Raw genomic sequence first — 17,316 nt, 5'->3', positions numbered from 1 at the left:
CATTCTTCAAGAAAGAAATCTTAAAGTTGCAGGAGCAGGCTGTCCCCATGTGCTGAAAGACCAGCTGGCAGGGAAGAAGACTAGCCTGGCTGAGCGGAGAGCTTTGGTTGGAACTCAGGAAAAAAAAGGAGAGTTTATGACCTTTGGAAGAAGGTGCAAGCAACTCAGAAGGACTACAAGGATGTGGTGAGGTTATGCAGGGAGAAAATCAGAAGGGCCAAAGCCCAGCTAGTTCTTAATCTGGCTACTGCTGTAATATACAATAAAAAATGTTTCTATAAATACATTACCAACAAAAGGAGGGCTAAGGACACTCTCCATCCTTTATTGAATTCAGGGGGAAACAGTGTCGGAGGATGAGCGAAAGGCTGAGGTACTGAATACCTTCCTTGCCTCAGTCTTTAATGGTAAGACACGTTGTTCTTGGGGTACCCAGCCCCCTGAGCTGGAAGACAAGGATGGAGAGCAGATGAAGCCCCCATAATCCAAAGAGAAATAGTGACCTGCTACACCACTTAGACACACACAAGCCTGTGGGGCAGGATGGGATCCACCCAAGGGTACTGAGGGAGCTGGTGGAAGTGCTCACCAAGCCACTTTCCATCATTTACCAGCAGTCCTGGCTAACTGGGGAGGTCCCAGTTGACTGGAGATTAGCAAATGTGACACCCATCTACAAGAAGGTCCAGAAGGAGGATCTGGGGAACTACAGGCCTGTCAGTCTGACCTCGGTGCCAGGGAGGGTTATGGAGCAGATCATCCTGAGTGCCATCACGTGGCACACACAGGACAACCAGGTGATCAGGCCCAGTCAACATGGGTTTATGAAAGGCAGGTCCTGCTTGACTAACCTGATCTCCTTCTGTGACAAGGTGACCCGCTTAGTGGATAAGGGAAAGGCTGTGGGTGTTGTTTACCTGCACTTCAGTAAAGCCTTTGACACTGTTTCCCACAGCATTCTCCTGGAGAAAATGGCTGCTTGGATGTGCGTATACTTTCCTGGGTAAAACACTGGCTGGCTGGATGGACCCAAAGAGTTGTGGTGAATGGAGTTAAATCCAGTTGGCAGCCAGTCACAAGTGGTGTTCCCCAGGGCTCAGTGTTGGGGCCAGTTCTGTTTAATATCTTTATTATTTGGACAAGGGGATCGAAAGCACCCTCAGTAAGTTTGCAGGCGACACCAAGCTGGGCAGGAGTGTTGATCGGCTGGAGGGTAGGAAGGCTCTACAGAGGGATCTGGACAGGCTGGATCGATGGGCCGGGGCCAATTGTATGAGGTTCAACAAGGCCGAGTGCCGGGTCCTGCTCTTGGGTCACAACAACCCCATTATAGGCTTGGGGAAGAGTGGCTGGAAAGCTGTCTGGTGGAAAAGGGCCTGGGGTTGTTGGTTGACAGCCGGCTGAATATGTCTCGGCAGAGTGCCCAGGTGGCCAAGAAGGCTGTACCAGAAATAGTGTGGCCAGCAGGACTAGGGAAGGGATTGTCCCCCTGTACTCAGCACTGGTGAGGCTGCACCTCGAATCCTGTGTTCAGTTTTGGGTCCCTCACTACAAGAAAGACATGGAGGTGCTAGAGCGTGTCCAAAGAAGAGCAAGGAAGCTGCTGAAGGGTCTAGAGAACAAGTCCTATGAGGAGCGGCTGAGGGAACTGGGGTTGTTTAGCCTGGAGAAAAGGGAGACCTTATTGCTCTCTACAACTACCTGAAAGGAGGTTGTAGGAGGTGGGTGTCAGTCTCTTCTCCCAGGTAACAAGCAATAGGACAAGAGAAAATGGCCTCAAGTTGTGCCAGGGGAGGTTTAGATTGGATATTAGGAAAAATTTCTTCACTAAAGGGGTTATCAAGCATTAGAACAGGCTGTCCAGGGAAGTGCTTGGGTCAACATCCTTAGAGGTATTTAAAAGATGTGTAGATGTGGCACTTAGGGACATTGTTTACTGGTGGACTTGGTAGTGCTAAGTTTATGGTTGGACTTGATGATCTTAAAGGTCTTTTCCAACCTAACGATTCTATGATTCTAAGTGACCCAAATATAATCCCTAAGTATGCAAATGTTTGTGTGAAATAATAGTCAACATCATACAACTTTCAGATCAGGTTGACACCCATCTCCTCATAGTTGAGTAGAGTGTAGGATATATACAGGATTTCAGTGTTTGTTAGGAATTATCAGGAATTGCTATCAGCAGTGAAGAATGAATAAACTTGATTTTGACTGAGTGGAGGTAGCCAATATGTGCTATCTCCAGAGGAACCAAAGCAAAGTCTATACATCAGGATTTCTCAGTACAGTAAATTCACTGAGGGCAACCACAGGCATGAGCTGTGGGTTGAGTTTGGTAACCTTATCTCAGAGCGACTACAGTGTGTCCTTGTATCTAGGAATAGCTCTTGGACATTAGCTATTCACTCACTGAGGGCCACCCCTCATATCTATAACCCTGACAGTTTAAATTGTAAAAGAGTAAAGTAAGTCCCTGTTCCTGTGAATCGTGTTGCTTTTGCAATTTTGCTCCCGTCAGTTAAACAAGCAAGTCTTGTTTTCTATTGACTGAAAGTAGTGACTTATATTTTTAGCTGATAATTCTCTAAAAGCATCTAAGTTATAAGTCCAGCTAAATAACCTCACTGAGTTCAGACTGCTGACTTCACAAAATGATTGGGGTTGGAAGGTACCTCTGGAGGTCATCTGGTCCAATGCCCTGCTCAAGCAGGGCCACCTACAGCCAGTTGCCCAGAACCATGTCCAAACAGCTTTTGAGTATCTCCAAGGTCAGAGAGTCCACAACCTCCCTAGGCAACCTGGGCCAATGCTTAGTCACCCTCACCGTAAAAAAGTGTTTCCTGATGTTCAGACAGAAGCTCCTGTGTTTCAGGTTGTGCCCATTGCCTCTGGTCCTGTCACTGGGCACCACTGAAAAGAGCCTGGGTCTGTCCTCTTTGCACCCTCCCTTCAGGTATTTATGTACATTAATGTGATCCCCCCCCCCGAGCTTTCTTTTACGGAATTACAATGCTGTGACCTCAGACTGTGTCTGTGGCTTCCCTCTGGTATAGAAATGTATTAACATTTCAGTGTGAGCAGTGACAATCAGCACAAAAAGGACATCATCCCTGGGCTTGGGCTGTATAGATGTGCATGTATGAACTTAACAGGAAAGAAGAGTTAAAGTGCTCATCCACTGTATAATCCCAAACGATCCCTCAGCATATTTATGGTCTTCAGCATTTATATGCTGAAGGAAGGGTGCCCTTTCTTTACTGAAAGGCTGATGGAATATCTGGACTGCCTGGGGTAGTCCATGAGAGTAGCCTTTTATGGCAGACACTGTCATCTTTGCAATTAATGGAATAGTAGTAGCAGGCAAGGAAACAAGAATACCATGGACAAAGATGTAGTTACTAGAGTTGAAGGGAAGACAACAGGTTTGTTTTGCATCTGCTTTCCAGATCTGAAATGGAAAGCTTTTGTTTCACACTGCAATGAAAGCATAGCCATGCAGATACTTCCACAAGTGCAGCCTTCCCTCAAATATCCATCCAGAGCTTGCAGCCTTAGTCTTCTGAATCATAAGTAGGTGAAGCAGGCTTTGGCTGATATTGTAACTATCCCACATTGATTTCCTGCCTGAGTTAGAGCAGGGGTTCTTTCAAGCCAATGTCTCCTGTGATCTCGGCTGATGTTGAAAGTGAATGTATGGAGGGAAAAAATTTCCCTGCAGTATGACAGCAAAGACCCACCACTTTCCACCTACTCTTTTTGGTAATGTTTTGAATCTACCGTACTTAAGCATTTCCAAAGTCATTTTGTGCTGTGCTTCTCTCTCCGAAATAAATCTCTTGACTCTGTTTTGAAAGTGCTGCCATGGCTATCTCCTGTGTCATCTCTGGCAGTGATCTCGTATCCCTTTCTCCTGAACATCTCTGGCATGCTCAAAAGAGGGTATCCCCACAGACTGGGGACTGTTGCCAAATCTGGAACAGATACAGACATAAATGAGCAGAGCTAAACACAACTCAAAGGAATGTGATTACCAGTTTAATTTGGTTTCTAGCATTTTCCCATAGGTTAAAAAATCATTTAACTGATTATGAAGACAATGTATTGCTCATGACTAATACAAGAATTTTTTTCTCTTAGTGTACAGGTCATTTATCACCACTCTGTTGGAATTTATGCTTATATCCAAATTTACATAATTATGAAGACATAGATAGGTGCAATATAACTCATTCATGACAAATTAATACCAGGTATTGTGAATTAGCAAAGGTGTCCCTCAAAGATCCTTCCTTCATCTTTTATACGTGTATACAGGCAGCATCATAGGAAGTGGCAGGTGGCACAAACAAGTGACACTGGTTCTTTGCATGTAACATAACATACATGCTCTTACTGCAGATGAATCTCTTAATATCTTGCTCTAATGAAAAAGCGCATTGCTAGGATAACAAACTTTCAACTGACTCAGCTTTTTACTCAAAATAGGTGTCTGCCTTTGCATATGGTGATCCTGGGGAAATTTTGTGAAGACTTTGGATATACAGATCCCCTCACTAAGCTGCCACTGTGATATCTGGGTTGGGATACTACGGAAAAAGAGGGAATGACCTGGGCTGAGCTTCACATGACTCAGGTGCCATTTAAATGAAAAGAGCTAGGACAAGCCTGCTCATTTTTCCCATACCAGACTTTACAAGCATCACTTAGCCTCAGGAGGGGAGTTCTGGGACTATCACCTTCCTTCTCTCTTGCTTCACTGTATCTTTATCATAGCAAAACCTGTAGTTGCTATTTGATGATTATCACCTCACTGAGGCCACATGCTCAGTGTGAAATGTCTGTTCTGTTTTCAGCTATCAGAATTATAATTAAATGATTATACAGAAGAAAGCTAAGCCCAGATCACTGTTTTTTTCTATATAAGCTATTCCAAAATCTATAGGAAGAGCCTTCCTGTCTGATTTGCCAGTAAAGTTTCTTTTCCTTTAATGAGAAATAAGTGCGTAAAGCAGAGGTACACTAATGACTTACAAGCTTCTTGCAATAAAAATAAAAATAAGGAGCTGAGGTGCAGCTGTTAACTTATATAATAAATTGCAAATAGACATGAAAAAGAATGGTTATAACTCTTGGTCAGAAGTCATAGCTGACTTAAAGTCATAGTTGGACTGATAAAATACAGCTCAAAGTTGCTGCACCTTAAACCATCACTTTCAGTTATTCAGATAACTAATTTCAAAGTGATTAATAGATTTCTCCTCTTATTTTCCAAAAGGACGCAATAGTCTTTCTATGTTTGTTCTTCAAGTTGAACATATAAATTCCTTATGAAATCTGACATACCAAAGCTGCTTGGTAAGAGTTAAAAATGCTAGTAGAGACAGAGAGGTTAACTAAAATATTTTAAAAAGTTATGTTTCCTAGTGCAGCTTCACCTCGTAGAGGCTATGGTCATTTCACTGTTGCTGGTTACAGTTCTGTCTGAATGAGGCGTAGTGCTTTCTTCATGTTCTCTATTACTGAAAGAAAAATGAATAAGAACTGTAAAAACATACTTAAAGTGCATTTGTACAATTAAAAAACCCGCCTAGTTTGATTAGTAAACTGTTTACACTGAAATTAATTTCTGGTCACACATTATATTTTAGAGCTTTCTATTGTGAAAATTCTGGCATTGATACTAAAGCAGAAGGTAAAAAGTTTCATGAATCAAAATGTTTAACTTAAAGGGATTTGACAAGACGCCTTTCAACTCTCTCATTTCTCAATAGCAAGCCTGGTAATCAGACGGTGCGCATATTTGTGGTGAGATACCGAACTGATGTCAGATAGATGGTATAGAGTAAGTACTAGCTCAACCTGAAAAATCACATTCTTTTCTGAAATATGGGTGTTAGGTGGTACTCAGGTAATCACCAGCATTTCTCTACCAATTCCCTCCCACCACTGGCTGTTTACATTGCGCAGCTGGATACCTTTCAGCATAGTGACGTTCACTGTTTCCCAGCAAACTGCTCAGATCTTGATCCTGAAAGTTCTCACCCATGATCTTTCAATTTGTCTTACCTGAATAGTCCCAATAAATTCAATGGGACAATAGTTGTGCTTAAGTCTTTTGCTAAAACAGGTTAGACTTTTATAATTTATTGCAAATGGTCACTCACAGTCTTTATTCATTACTTTGAGATCTCAACAGATTCTCAAGCACAAATGATTGGGATGGGGTGTAGCTGGCTGCTTACAATGTGAAATGCAAAGTAACACAACAAAGAGGGCACTTACAGAATGGTATGTCTTGTGGTTCATAAGTGTAAAGCCGGTTGGAGTATCTTCCTGTGATATCAGCTCTTACTGTGAGAGATGGATCTGGAAAAATAATTGTATTCAACACTGCTTTCCATTCCCACAACAGCTGAGGGCGATGTCCGTGGCACTACTTTGACAGCCCTGTTTCTGAGGTGTTCTGATTTCATCAATGAGGCAATTGCTAGGCCGTTACGCTCTGTTCCAACCAACTGCTCTTTAATTGGAGAAATCCTGAACAAAAGCTAATGCAGCTATTTTTAAGTGATAGATTACACATGTATTTCATCCCTATTTAAAGAAAACCATCCTGTTTTACAAATTCTGGGGTTACATCAGGAGAGGACAGTTTGACTGGATGCACACATAGTGAGGGTCATGTATATCTAATGCAATATTAGCGTGACCTACCTAGAGCCTTCAGAATGAAAATCTTGTGATTGTTAATGTTCCCATCATGGGAGCAAGTTGTCGTGGACATCTCGTCTCCCAGTTCCCCTTCAAAGCTTTTCGTTAATTAACTGACTCCTGTTACTACATTCCTCTCTGTCTGAGTGTGGGCTTCATCTCACCTAACTTTGGATGCCACCACGGAGCTAGTTACTCTAGGCTCCCTGTACAGTCAGTGAAAAGGAACAGGCACTCTGGGGCATGATTCATTTGATCTATTCCAGAAGTCAACTTTACGATGGGATAAATCATTCCTTGGATGCCACTGACTATTGACTTGCTCTGTGGCAATGTCCACACTGTAGACATCTACATTCAGTCAGATATTTGACTGCTTTCAGTAAACTTTGTCTGAAAACAGCACTAGCAAGAAGCATGGAGAGCAAATGCTCAGATGCTAACAGATATTTAAGCATCTTGCCCCCAAGCACAAATTATGTACCCTCCAGAACATATCTGTAACCTGAGGAAGTTTACGAGGGTGAAAGCCTGTGACAGAGGGAGAACTGAACTCAGATCTGCCAAGTTCCAGACTAATGCCATGGTAATGATAAATTTAGAGCTATTTTCTTTTTGCAAAATGAATCATTTTGATGTCCGCAAAGGAGGACACTGGTGTAGATTCAGATATCACACCTTTGAAGATACATAAATATTGTACATACCTACAAACATGATTCGAGGCACATATTGTCCATCAGGAGACAGGTTTTTATCTGTGGTTTCATGCTGGCAGAGAAATTAAAGCTAGTTATCAAAATATTTCTGTAAATTTTGCTGATGTAGTACCACCTGTGAATAGTCTTGTACCAGAGGACAAAACCAGAAAAGGTACTACTTGTATGTGGATACACATGCACATGCCTGTGCTTACATGTAACTGAAATGCCAGAGATATTTAGCTAATATGACATGAAAAAGCAAGACAAAGAAAGAGAAAACACAGGCTAAAAAAAAGATACCAGTCAAATCACCCCAAACCCTTCATACCATGAGATTCAGCATAACGAAGTTATTTTGGGCCATTTCCTGTATCTCTTCATTTTCTGCAAAAGCTTTCTTCAGGGCTAGAAAAGACATGATCATTTTGAAGTCCATCTCAAACTCTGCCTTTCCATCTGTGTTTAGGCACCTCATTGGCCAGAGACTGGCCACATTGTTCCCATCTCTGCTGATGCACATTCCTGAGGAGACACTTAAGGGCTCTATCACTGCTTTTTGTTTTTTTGACCCATGTCAGTACAACCTCCTGGCTATGAAAATGGAAGCTCTTTGCTGTTATTTATGAAGCCTGTTGTCTCAATGGACACCATGTCTCAGCTTGACAAAAGTGCATTATTCTCAGAAAATTCTTATTAGATCGATTTCAGCAGCCCTGTCCTCATCTCCTTCTTTAGTTACCAGTTCGGGAGAGCCAAACAATATTAAATCTGTTCAATGAGTCAGTAGCAAATCTGTGTCTCTTAATTTAAACTGACAAGCGCTGCATTGGGGATAGCAGGACAACAGCACTGAGTATTTTTCATGTTCTTCATTGGGTAGTTTTATAGTGGAGTTTTTGTAAATAACAGTAATAAATCCTTAGCTTTTCAAATACATTTTCATTTACCTATTTCTTTAAATTATTTTCAGTAAGTGCAAGGTAAATATATAGATAGGTGCAGTTTGTTATAAAAATATTCACAAAATTTTAACACTCCAAAAAAAATCAAAATTACCTTGGCAGTATTGACAGTCTTCCAAATGATGAATTACCATCAGTGGCTTGTTACTTTATTAATAATAATAAAACATGTAGTTAGATCATTTGACAAGTATGCAAATGGGTGATTTTACTAGCAGATCAGAAAAGGCAAATTACATTTAATATTATATTAACTCACAGTAAAACCATACAGGCATTCTGTAAAGAATTACAAACATTTCTGAGCAAGGGAAAAGAAAATAATTCCTTCGTAAAAGAAAGAAATAGAGAAATGGATTTTCTGTATCTAAATAGGTTTTCTAAAGTAAGAGATTCTAGAAGAAAGAAACAACGGAGCCATCATCATTTCATTCCCAGTTAGTATATAATCAAACTGAAGAGGTATTTAATAGTGCTTAGGTGTGAAGTTCTCCATGATTAAGAAAATAAAAATAATCTGTATGAACAGGAATAAAATAATTTTTATAAAACTGGGTTTATCATCAAATACTTCCCATGAAAAGATTCATGTCTTTTAAGCTTTCTTGAACAGATATACAGTAAATTATTTTTTCTGTAAATAGTCTAGTAAAGTATCAAAATTTTATATATTTGGATGTCAAAACATCAAACAATTCTGTGCATTTTGTCCTTTTTTTTTTTTTAAACTACTGTTACTACTCAGTAAATCAGTTGCTAATGCTTGATCTGTTATCACTCTCAAGAATTGTTCAATTCCTAGCCATTTTCACATAGGGCACTTGAAATTAATTGCCTTTTATTTAAAAAATAATTTGCCTTCAATTTAACAATAACTCATGCTACATACACTATTATGTTCTAAAATGAACTCCAAAAAAGAATTGTTATGAATTCTCAGATATATTTTCAGCTGAGTCACAGAGAAGATTCAGTTTGGTACTTTCATTTCTACCAAGATAGTGAGAAACTGCGAGTACATCATGCACATATGTCAACTAATGAAGTGTGTTGGGGAAAACCTCAGAAGCAGTAGATCACCATGCAAGAGAAAATATAACTGATTTCCAGGTGTCGATTAAGGAAGTAATCAGAGGTACATGATATTAAAAAAACCCCACAACAGATGTATTTTTAAAATTTTAATATCTATTTATCATTGCTTATTCAAATGACGACAGTGCTGTTGTGACAAAGAAAGGACAGTGTTAAACTATCAGCAAACGATGTTGCTTCAGAGTCATAAGACCCCTAGAACAGCTTTTATTTATAGATACAAAATCTGTTTTATTTAACTGGGTGGTCTGCAGATCATCTGTCATAGTGTTTCTTTGTTTTGTTTCATTATAGTATATTCAGGCATTACTAACAACTTTGTTTTACAAACTATTTTTTAATCTCTTACCTTTTTTTCGCTTGATAAAGCCCTTCTTCATAAGTTTGTACCCAGGTAATTTCATCTCCCCACCCTAGAAATACAACAAAAGGATTAACTGGTAGCCAGGCAAGTAACTCATAACAAATTCGTTTTTTATATATTTATCAATAGTTGTACACAAATAGAATTTGGATTTTTTAGTCAAAGGTTCCCAAATGCTGTGGATATGCTAATTCTACATCTCCTGATAGGTGCACCGGAAGATTTTAAAAAACCCCAACAACCAAAACCCCCCAAAACCCTCAGATGGTTGTGTATCCAGTTCAATTCCTTTGGCAAACCTGTTAGATATCTTTCTAAATACTCAGAGGTCCCTAAATCAGCACTCAAATCCTTTATATCTCTACCTTGTCTGCTCCATATTTCATGTAGACCCTGGGGCTTAAAGAGAAAGTTGGCTTATAAAAGAGAGAAAAATAAAATATGACAGCTCAAATAAGATCAACTTTAATATGAATGTCGTTAGAACAGTCTTGGGTTGTAAACTTAACTCCCGAGTAATGAATTTCAATCCCCTGGAGTTGCAAGTGCTTCATTTAATTGAATAATTTAATAAAACAATGGCTGTTAAATAAAAATCTCCACTGAAACAAAATGCTAATGAATCATCAGCTTCATAGCTCATCCATAGCTGGTGATACACGGATCTCAAAAAGCAAATTGCCCAATTGGTTTCATGCCTTCAGATCCCAAGACGGCAGCCCCTGTGTAGTAGATCCCTGCCTCCCAGGCAGCGTTGCTCCATTCATGACAGCCCTCATGGGAATTGTAGAACAACTTCTGGATCTGGACCAGGTTAAGGCTCTGTTTCTTCTGTGCTGCCTGGACAGCGCTTGGACCAGCCCCGGTTATGTAGAGATTTGCTGTTAGCTTTCTCACAGAACAATTGCTTGTGACGCTACTTGGTCATCTCTTCTTTCAGGAGAGTGATTTTGATTACAGATCTGTCTGGTTGATGGTGGGATTCTGGCGTGTTGACCAGTGTGTTCCCAGCCCTGGCTGAAGTCAACTGCTGACGTAGGTAACTGCACAGAGAAGTCAGCAAGGGTCATTTTGCAGCAGGTTTAAGTATTCCCCTCTGATCTGTGAAAATTACAGGTAAAGCGCTCAAGGCATCCCAAAAGGCCTGAAATCAGAATTAGAAAACTGACACTTGTTTTCTGTGACTATTTTTTCAAAATTGCCAGAATTTAAGGATTTTGTTATCTTTTTATGCATTTAGGCTTACTGAGAAAAATAAATCCTGGTCTAGGCAAGATAGGCAATAGATACCACATTGATTATAACCTTTCTCCAGGGATACCACTTACGAGAAGTGATTTGCAATTTCTCTTTGGTTAGTCCAGGTGTCACATGATTTTGTCAAGTGCTCCCTGAGCAATTAGGCTCAGATGGGATCTCTGTGACAGGTGTGGCTTTGCCAGTGCCTTGTATGGGACGATCTCAGAGGTGAGTTGTGGGGTCTGCAGGCTTTGCACAGCTTGCAGAAGAGGTCAGAAAGGGAGCTGGAGATTTTTGGGGGTGAATGAGCCCAAAAGGATAGGAAGGATGGAGAAGAGGAAAGACCTTGGTAAGTTATTTCTCTGCTTGTATTTCTAAGAATTCATCAGACATAAATAACTTAAAATAGGGTCTTCAGTTAACACCCAAGTTGAAAATTATGTACCACAAGGAAATGAATTATTCACTGCAAAGCATGACTGTGCTAGCAAAAGAAAAAAAATATCACGCAGAAAAATCCACCAGTGGCTCAAGCTAAAGCAACAGCTTTAGTTGCATGAGTTCGTCACCTGGTACAGTGTAAATCAATGTGTTAGTGGTATCCTAAGGATCTAGACTACAGTTTGTTCTGTGTATAAAAATGGGTATGTAGAAAAATAGTTCCATAGTAACTGAAGTTATGAAACTGTAATAAAATATCTTTTAAATAGTATATGAAGGAATATTTTTTCACTGATAGTCCTACAGGTGCATCCTCATTTGAGAGACTCAGTTTAGGTTACTCGCTTCTGCTAGGTCACTGTGAGTTATATAAATTATGCAGGTTATATGAGGCCCTCAGCCATATCCTTAAGAACAAACTGACGGAGTGAAGTGACATGGAATGAGAAGATGCACTACTTGGAGTGTCACTTTACACTAGTGAAACACACCTCAGTAAGTATATATGTGCTTCTATGTACATTCTAAATAAAAACATTTGCTGACCTATATGGTAACATAAAGAGGTAACTACATACAGTAAATATACAGTACCTCTTGACAGTGTCTGAGGTGCTCGTTTTTCCTTTTTGATTGCCATCGCAAGGTTGGAAGAGACTGCAATTAGCAGGAGGGACAAGGCTAATGTTGAATGGACCATTATTTCCCTTTCAATGCAGTGAGGAAACTGGAAAACAAAGCAACAGCTTTAGTCACATGGATTTGTCACCTGGCGAAGTGTAAATCAATGTGTTAGTGGTATCCTAACAATCTATACTACAGAGACGGTTTTGATTATTTCTAGAAATGCCTTTCTTTGTGAGAAAAGTGCAAAATGGAGGTGCTTAATTTTATCACGGAACACTGCTTTCAGCTGTCAAAATTAGGCTACAGGGGACAGTTCTCACTACAGTGTGATCAGGGGAACAAAGTTCATTTCAGTTCATTGCTGGTCACCCAGCATTTGATTTTTATGAACTAGTACAATGTTGTAATACTGAATTATGACAATTTCATGACAGTGCTACTACTTGTTTGTTCTGTTAGGTTTTTAATTTCAGTGAAATGTAACAGCATGGGATCTTTTTTATGGATAGTAGGTTTTTTGGTCAAAAGATGTCTCATTATATCCTTCTTAATAAAATAGGAAAATTGACAAATATTTGCCTCCAGGTATAATACATTTTAAATGGGCAAATCCCTCCAGAATGTTGAAATTGCCATAATTTTTTTTAGCCTGCAGTCTGTGAACCAGGATGTTAAAGATTGTGAGATAAATGTCAAAGAAATTTCCAGCTGTTTCTCACAATGAAAACTCGAAAAATTTCCCCATTCTTCCCCTCAGCTCAACTCCTGCTGAATAAAACAATCCATCTGTACTCCTGACTGTTTCAGTATTCTGAAGATGTTTGCTTCTCTTCCTGACAAAGATCATTATAAGAAATTCAGTAGCTTCTGGTCTTGATAGAAATCAGAGAACGAAAGCAATGGTTGAGGAAAAGCATTACAAAGCCAATTTTTTTTTAATTGATAAGTCGTCTTTCTGCCCAGTACAATCATCTTTAGGCATTAAAGCTCTGATATTCAGGTGGATACCTGATGGTGTGAACTAAGTTAAAAAATATAATGCATGTAGCCCACGATACCACCCAGTGAGCTTATCAGTTCTTGCTGGAGATTCCACTTTCCGTAGGCTGAGCTTTAGGAGTTACCAGGATGACCCATTGAGAAAGTGCTTTGACTTAAATACAAAAAAAATAATCCCCCCAAACACTTGTGCCTGTATTGATAAAGCAAATTTCAAACTTGAGTTTAAAAGTGATATCTAGTATGGAAATACAGCCCTGAGCACTGCCAAAGAAGACGCTTCATGCTCCTTAGGACAGAGAGGCATAAGAAGTGCAGCAGCTTCCTTACTTCAATGAATCTCTCAGCATAACTAATATCACTGTTAACAGTTCAATTTCTCATGAACAAATTCAAACTCCACTTCCAGTAACTGGCAATCTCAATACAAGTAAAGAATTCTATACAATTGACTGGAGAAAAATTTGCACGTTAAAATGTGCAAAATTCTAGAAAAAATGAAGTATCATTGTGTAGTAAGAATCTTATATTTCTGAAGAAATTTTCCTAGGTTGCTAAAGTAATTAATACATTCATTATAACATTTTTCTCCTCAGACTTGTCCACAACAGTTCCCCCCCCCCCCCCCCCACATGGCATCACAGCTCTAGAGTTGTTCTTTGTTTCACATCCTTCCTTAGGCTCGTTCGTGTTAGCTAGTGTTGACTGAGTTTTAGAAGAGAGTCTCCTTTGGATATTACTAATTATGCACATTAATTAGATGATTGGAGATTATCAATGTTTAATAAGAAAATGTGAAGTTTTCCAGTGTTTCCTAAGGAGAGACTATAACTTTTAGTTAAATCTGGGGGATGAGGATTTCTTAGTAATAAAAATTCCATTCAGATTTTCTCCCATGTTTGTGCAGACCACTAACTTCAGTTAGCAAAAGCAGATCAGTACACCCTGCTGCTATACTCTTGATGAATGAGTATTTGTAGCAACTCTATGTGAAAGTTAATAACTACCCTTACAATCAGTTTACCTATTAGATGTTAACAATAAAATCTAGCATTTATATTAACATGTTAAAATGCTATTTAAACATAAATAGTTATGGCTTTGAAATCACACCAGATAATGTCTCTATAAAGCAGGTATGGAATGCATAGATCAGTTGTTTTTTTGTGATGTATTCATAAAAAAATTCAAAGTGTACATCTCTTCAAGTCACAAGATTAATTATCTGAAGCTTAAATAATTGATTATCATCCTACTGAAAACCAATAGGGTTTTGGAAGGATAATTTAGGGAGCTGTAGCTGGAGGCAGTTTAAATTCAATATTCTGAATTTTTAATGTTACATGATCCAATGCTAGTTAATTGATTAAGAGAAAAAAATGACAGCCAACACCATATAGATTGCCTTTATCTCTCTGTCAGAACAAATGTTTTGCCAGCTAATCTCTAAGCATCTGTCAATTGTCTTTTTTTGTATTACTAGGCTTGTAATGCATTTGTCAGCCAAACCTCATTGCTGTAATAAAGGAAAGTTAAGAATGAGAAATACTTGCTCACCAGCAGCGATCAATTCTCCTGATGGAAGATCCTTTTTCTGGAACTGGTTAGTTAAAAATCAGTGTGATTTAAGCACAGAACACCTGAGCAGCCCAGGTGCAACAACAGCACATTCACCTGGGAAGAAATGAGAGGAACCTTTTAGCTGAAAACCAAATTCACGTGTTTCCACCCTCCCCCTTCCTTTTCTGCCATCCCTCCAACTTTTGCTCTTGTGAGTTCCCATGCTTATACACTGAATCCTTGGATTTCTCTTTGTCTCGGCTTGTATCAGGTGTCTTGTATGAGGATTGGAAATAAATAGTGGCTTATGTGTGTCTGCTACTTCCCCCCTCAAACAGTTTGAGTCTGGCTTATGTCCAGTGAAAAAAGAAACCACCAATGAAAGCTGGAACTGTAGGTGCTTTTGTTCCCAGTGAATGCCTGGGTTCACTGGTGCTTGAAGATAGGTATGAACCTAATAGGAAGACACAAGGGTTACTTTGTGTAGAGGACTGTAATTAACAAATAAAATGAACTTTTTTTTTTTTGAGGGGGAAATAAAATTATTTATTTAAAGAATATTGTTTCAAGTATCTGATTATTGTTTCTGTGAGTTGTAGTTTAAAAATGGTCTGATTCTTTGGCCATGATGCTTCATATAATTTTGACCTAACTTGACTAATACAGGAAAAGTCCTTTATTCATTGTCTTTGCACAAAGAAGGAATTAGCTGGATCACCATTTCCCTCCTCCTTGGATAGCTTTTGCAAGAGAATCACAAGCAATCCTCTTTTGATTCTTCCTCTCCCATGTATTTGTTTATATAGACTGTATGTTTACAGTTTTTCCTTCTCCTTTTCATGTAAAGTCTGAATTCTTATTTGTCTTTGATGCTTTGATCTCCTGATGGTTGTTGTCACTGACACGTATATCATGAATGACATACGGTTCTTGTATTATGTTTTATCAACTATTTTTGTACCAAAAAGTGCAAAATGTGACTTTCTGTATTTTTAGTACTGACTTTAATATTTGTAATGAAGCATTCAAACTTGCATTTCCAGTTAAAAATGTATAGTAACTGTATCTAAATCTATAATATGCTTAGCTCCTGCAATGGCTGAAAAAGAAAGGAATGTAGTTTGGTTACAAAAGAAATGCAGGCAGATAATGAAATCAAAGCGCTATGTTGCATTTATACATTTATATTTTAAGCAAATAAAAAAAGACTATCTGAAGTCAAACTAAGGTTGATTTAGAGAACCTTTCTCCATCCAAACTTTGGGTTTTCACATAGAAATTCCAGGCACTGAAGCTTCAATTCTTCTTACTCTTCAACTAATTCCAGATCATTAAGTAGTTAGAAATATAGAAATTTTCCAAGTGTACTGAAGTATATTGCTGCTCAACCCTGAGATATTGTGTTCTTCACTGCACAGGTTTCTTATTGTAAGGAGTAAAGGGATAGACATTCAATCAAATAGATTAAAATTAGTGCTGAGCTACCTATGAATGCCATTTGGCAGGACAATGTTCAGCAATTCGTTTTCTGTGCTCTATATCTGAAGATCAGAATTTCAGCCTTTGTCGATCTTGCGATGGAGAGGTTGCCAGTCCTGGACAAATAGAGCTCGTCAGGGTTTAATACTGGAAGAAAATTACTATAATACTTTATAAATCCAAGCTGGATGCCTGTACTATACCTATACAGTCACTGCTTGTAGGTGGGACCTTATCAGCTCTCTGTCCCTGCTTTCTTCTGCCTGTGTTCAGCATCCACACCTGAACTGAGTGTGAAGCTAGAGCTCATGCTACCAGAGGTGCCTTCCATCCCAGCCACCAGCTGTACTGCCTGACATTCAAATCACCGACCTGTGCAGCAGCAGTTACCAGCCAAATATGGAATCTCTGCACTGAGCACATGTTTCTGCACTCATTCACTGAACCAGAGTGTTCTTGTTCATTGAACTTGGTCAATTTAGTCTCCAGGCTAATGTGGGCAGAAGGTGTTTCCATGTTTCTCTTCCATTCTAAAAGATTCATTTTGGAGGTACGAGTAACTATGGGTTAACAGTGTATATACAGTTGTATCCAGGTCAAAATTAGGAAATGTAAGAATTAGCTAAATACAGGGCAGAGCAAGGCAACAATAAAGCACATGAAGAGGACAGACTCCTAGAAAGTGAAAGATTTTGCAGAATGACTGACACTTGGAATCACATGCCACTGCTTTTGTGTGAGTCATGCAGCAGTGGTTTTAGGTACGTATCTATACATATAGCCCATTTATGAAATGTCAAACTGACTTTTAAATTTTGCTTTACATAGTGGTCACAAATGCTAATTCACAAAAAACCCCAACCCCACTCTATTGATCAATTCCCTGATCTCACCCTTTCTGTAGCCTCATGAGTGTTTGTTCTGGCACAAGGCAGGGGATACCCTGATGTAAGGAACAACAAGCTTATCAGGGTGTAACAGGGCAACCCCATGTGACATTTGCTCTCACTTATGCATAAGTTTAAAGTGGTCACGGGCTGACTGCATAACAGAAATACAATTAATTCATATAAAATTTTATTAAGTCAAAGCCTAGACAAAATACTTACCTAGGTTAGGTGCACAAAATCTT

General features: G+C 39.1%; 1 protein-coding gene across 2 annotated transcripts; it reads right to left on the bottom strand.

Annotated features, from left to right (window-relative positions):
- Positions 1 to 4,025: 4,025 nt before the first annotated feature.
- On the bottom strand, positions 4,026 to 14,955 carry AGR3 (anterior gradient 3, protein disulphide isomerase family member). Of its 2 annotated transcripts, XM_030010450.2 has the most exons (9): positions 14,939 to 14,955; positions 14,703 to 14,819; positions 12,114 to 12,246; positions 9,825 to 9,888; positions 8,475 to 8,527; positions 7,747 to 7,823; positions 7,422 to 7,485; positions 6,286 to 6,369; positions 4,026 to 5,522 (listed from the first exon to the last, which is right to left on the bottom strand). In XM_030010450.2, exons 3-9 carry the CDS (start codon positions 12,217 to 12,219, stop codon positions 5,473 to 5,475), a joined length of 498 nt encoding a protein of 165 aa, XP_029866310.1. In that variant the 5' UTR covers positions 12,220 to 12,246; positions 14,703 to 14,819; positions 14,939 to 14,955; the 3' UTR covers positions 4,026 to 5,472. The 2 variants fall into 2 exon arrangements, with proteins under 2 accessions (XP_029866310.1, XP_029866309.1); XM_030010449.2 differs by lacking the exon at positions 14,939 to 14,955 and having other exon boundaries at positions 14,703 to 14,917.
- Positions 14,956 to 17,316: the final 2,361 nt, after the last annotated feature.

Source organism: Aquila chrysaetos, chromosome 3 (assembly GCF_900496995.4).
Source record: "Aquila chrysaetos chrysaetos chromosome 3, bAquChr1.4, whole genome shotgun sequence".
Lineage (NCBI taxonomy): Eukaryota > Metazoa > Chordata > Aves > Accipitriformes > Accipitridae > Aquila > Aquila chrysaetos.
Note: the sequence above shows the minus strand (reverse complement) of the source record. Positions and strands in the feature narration are given on the sequence as shown.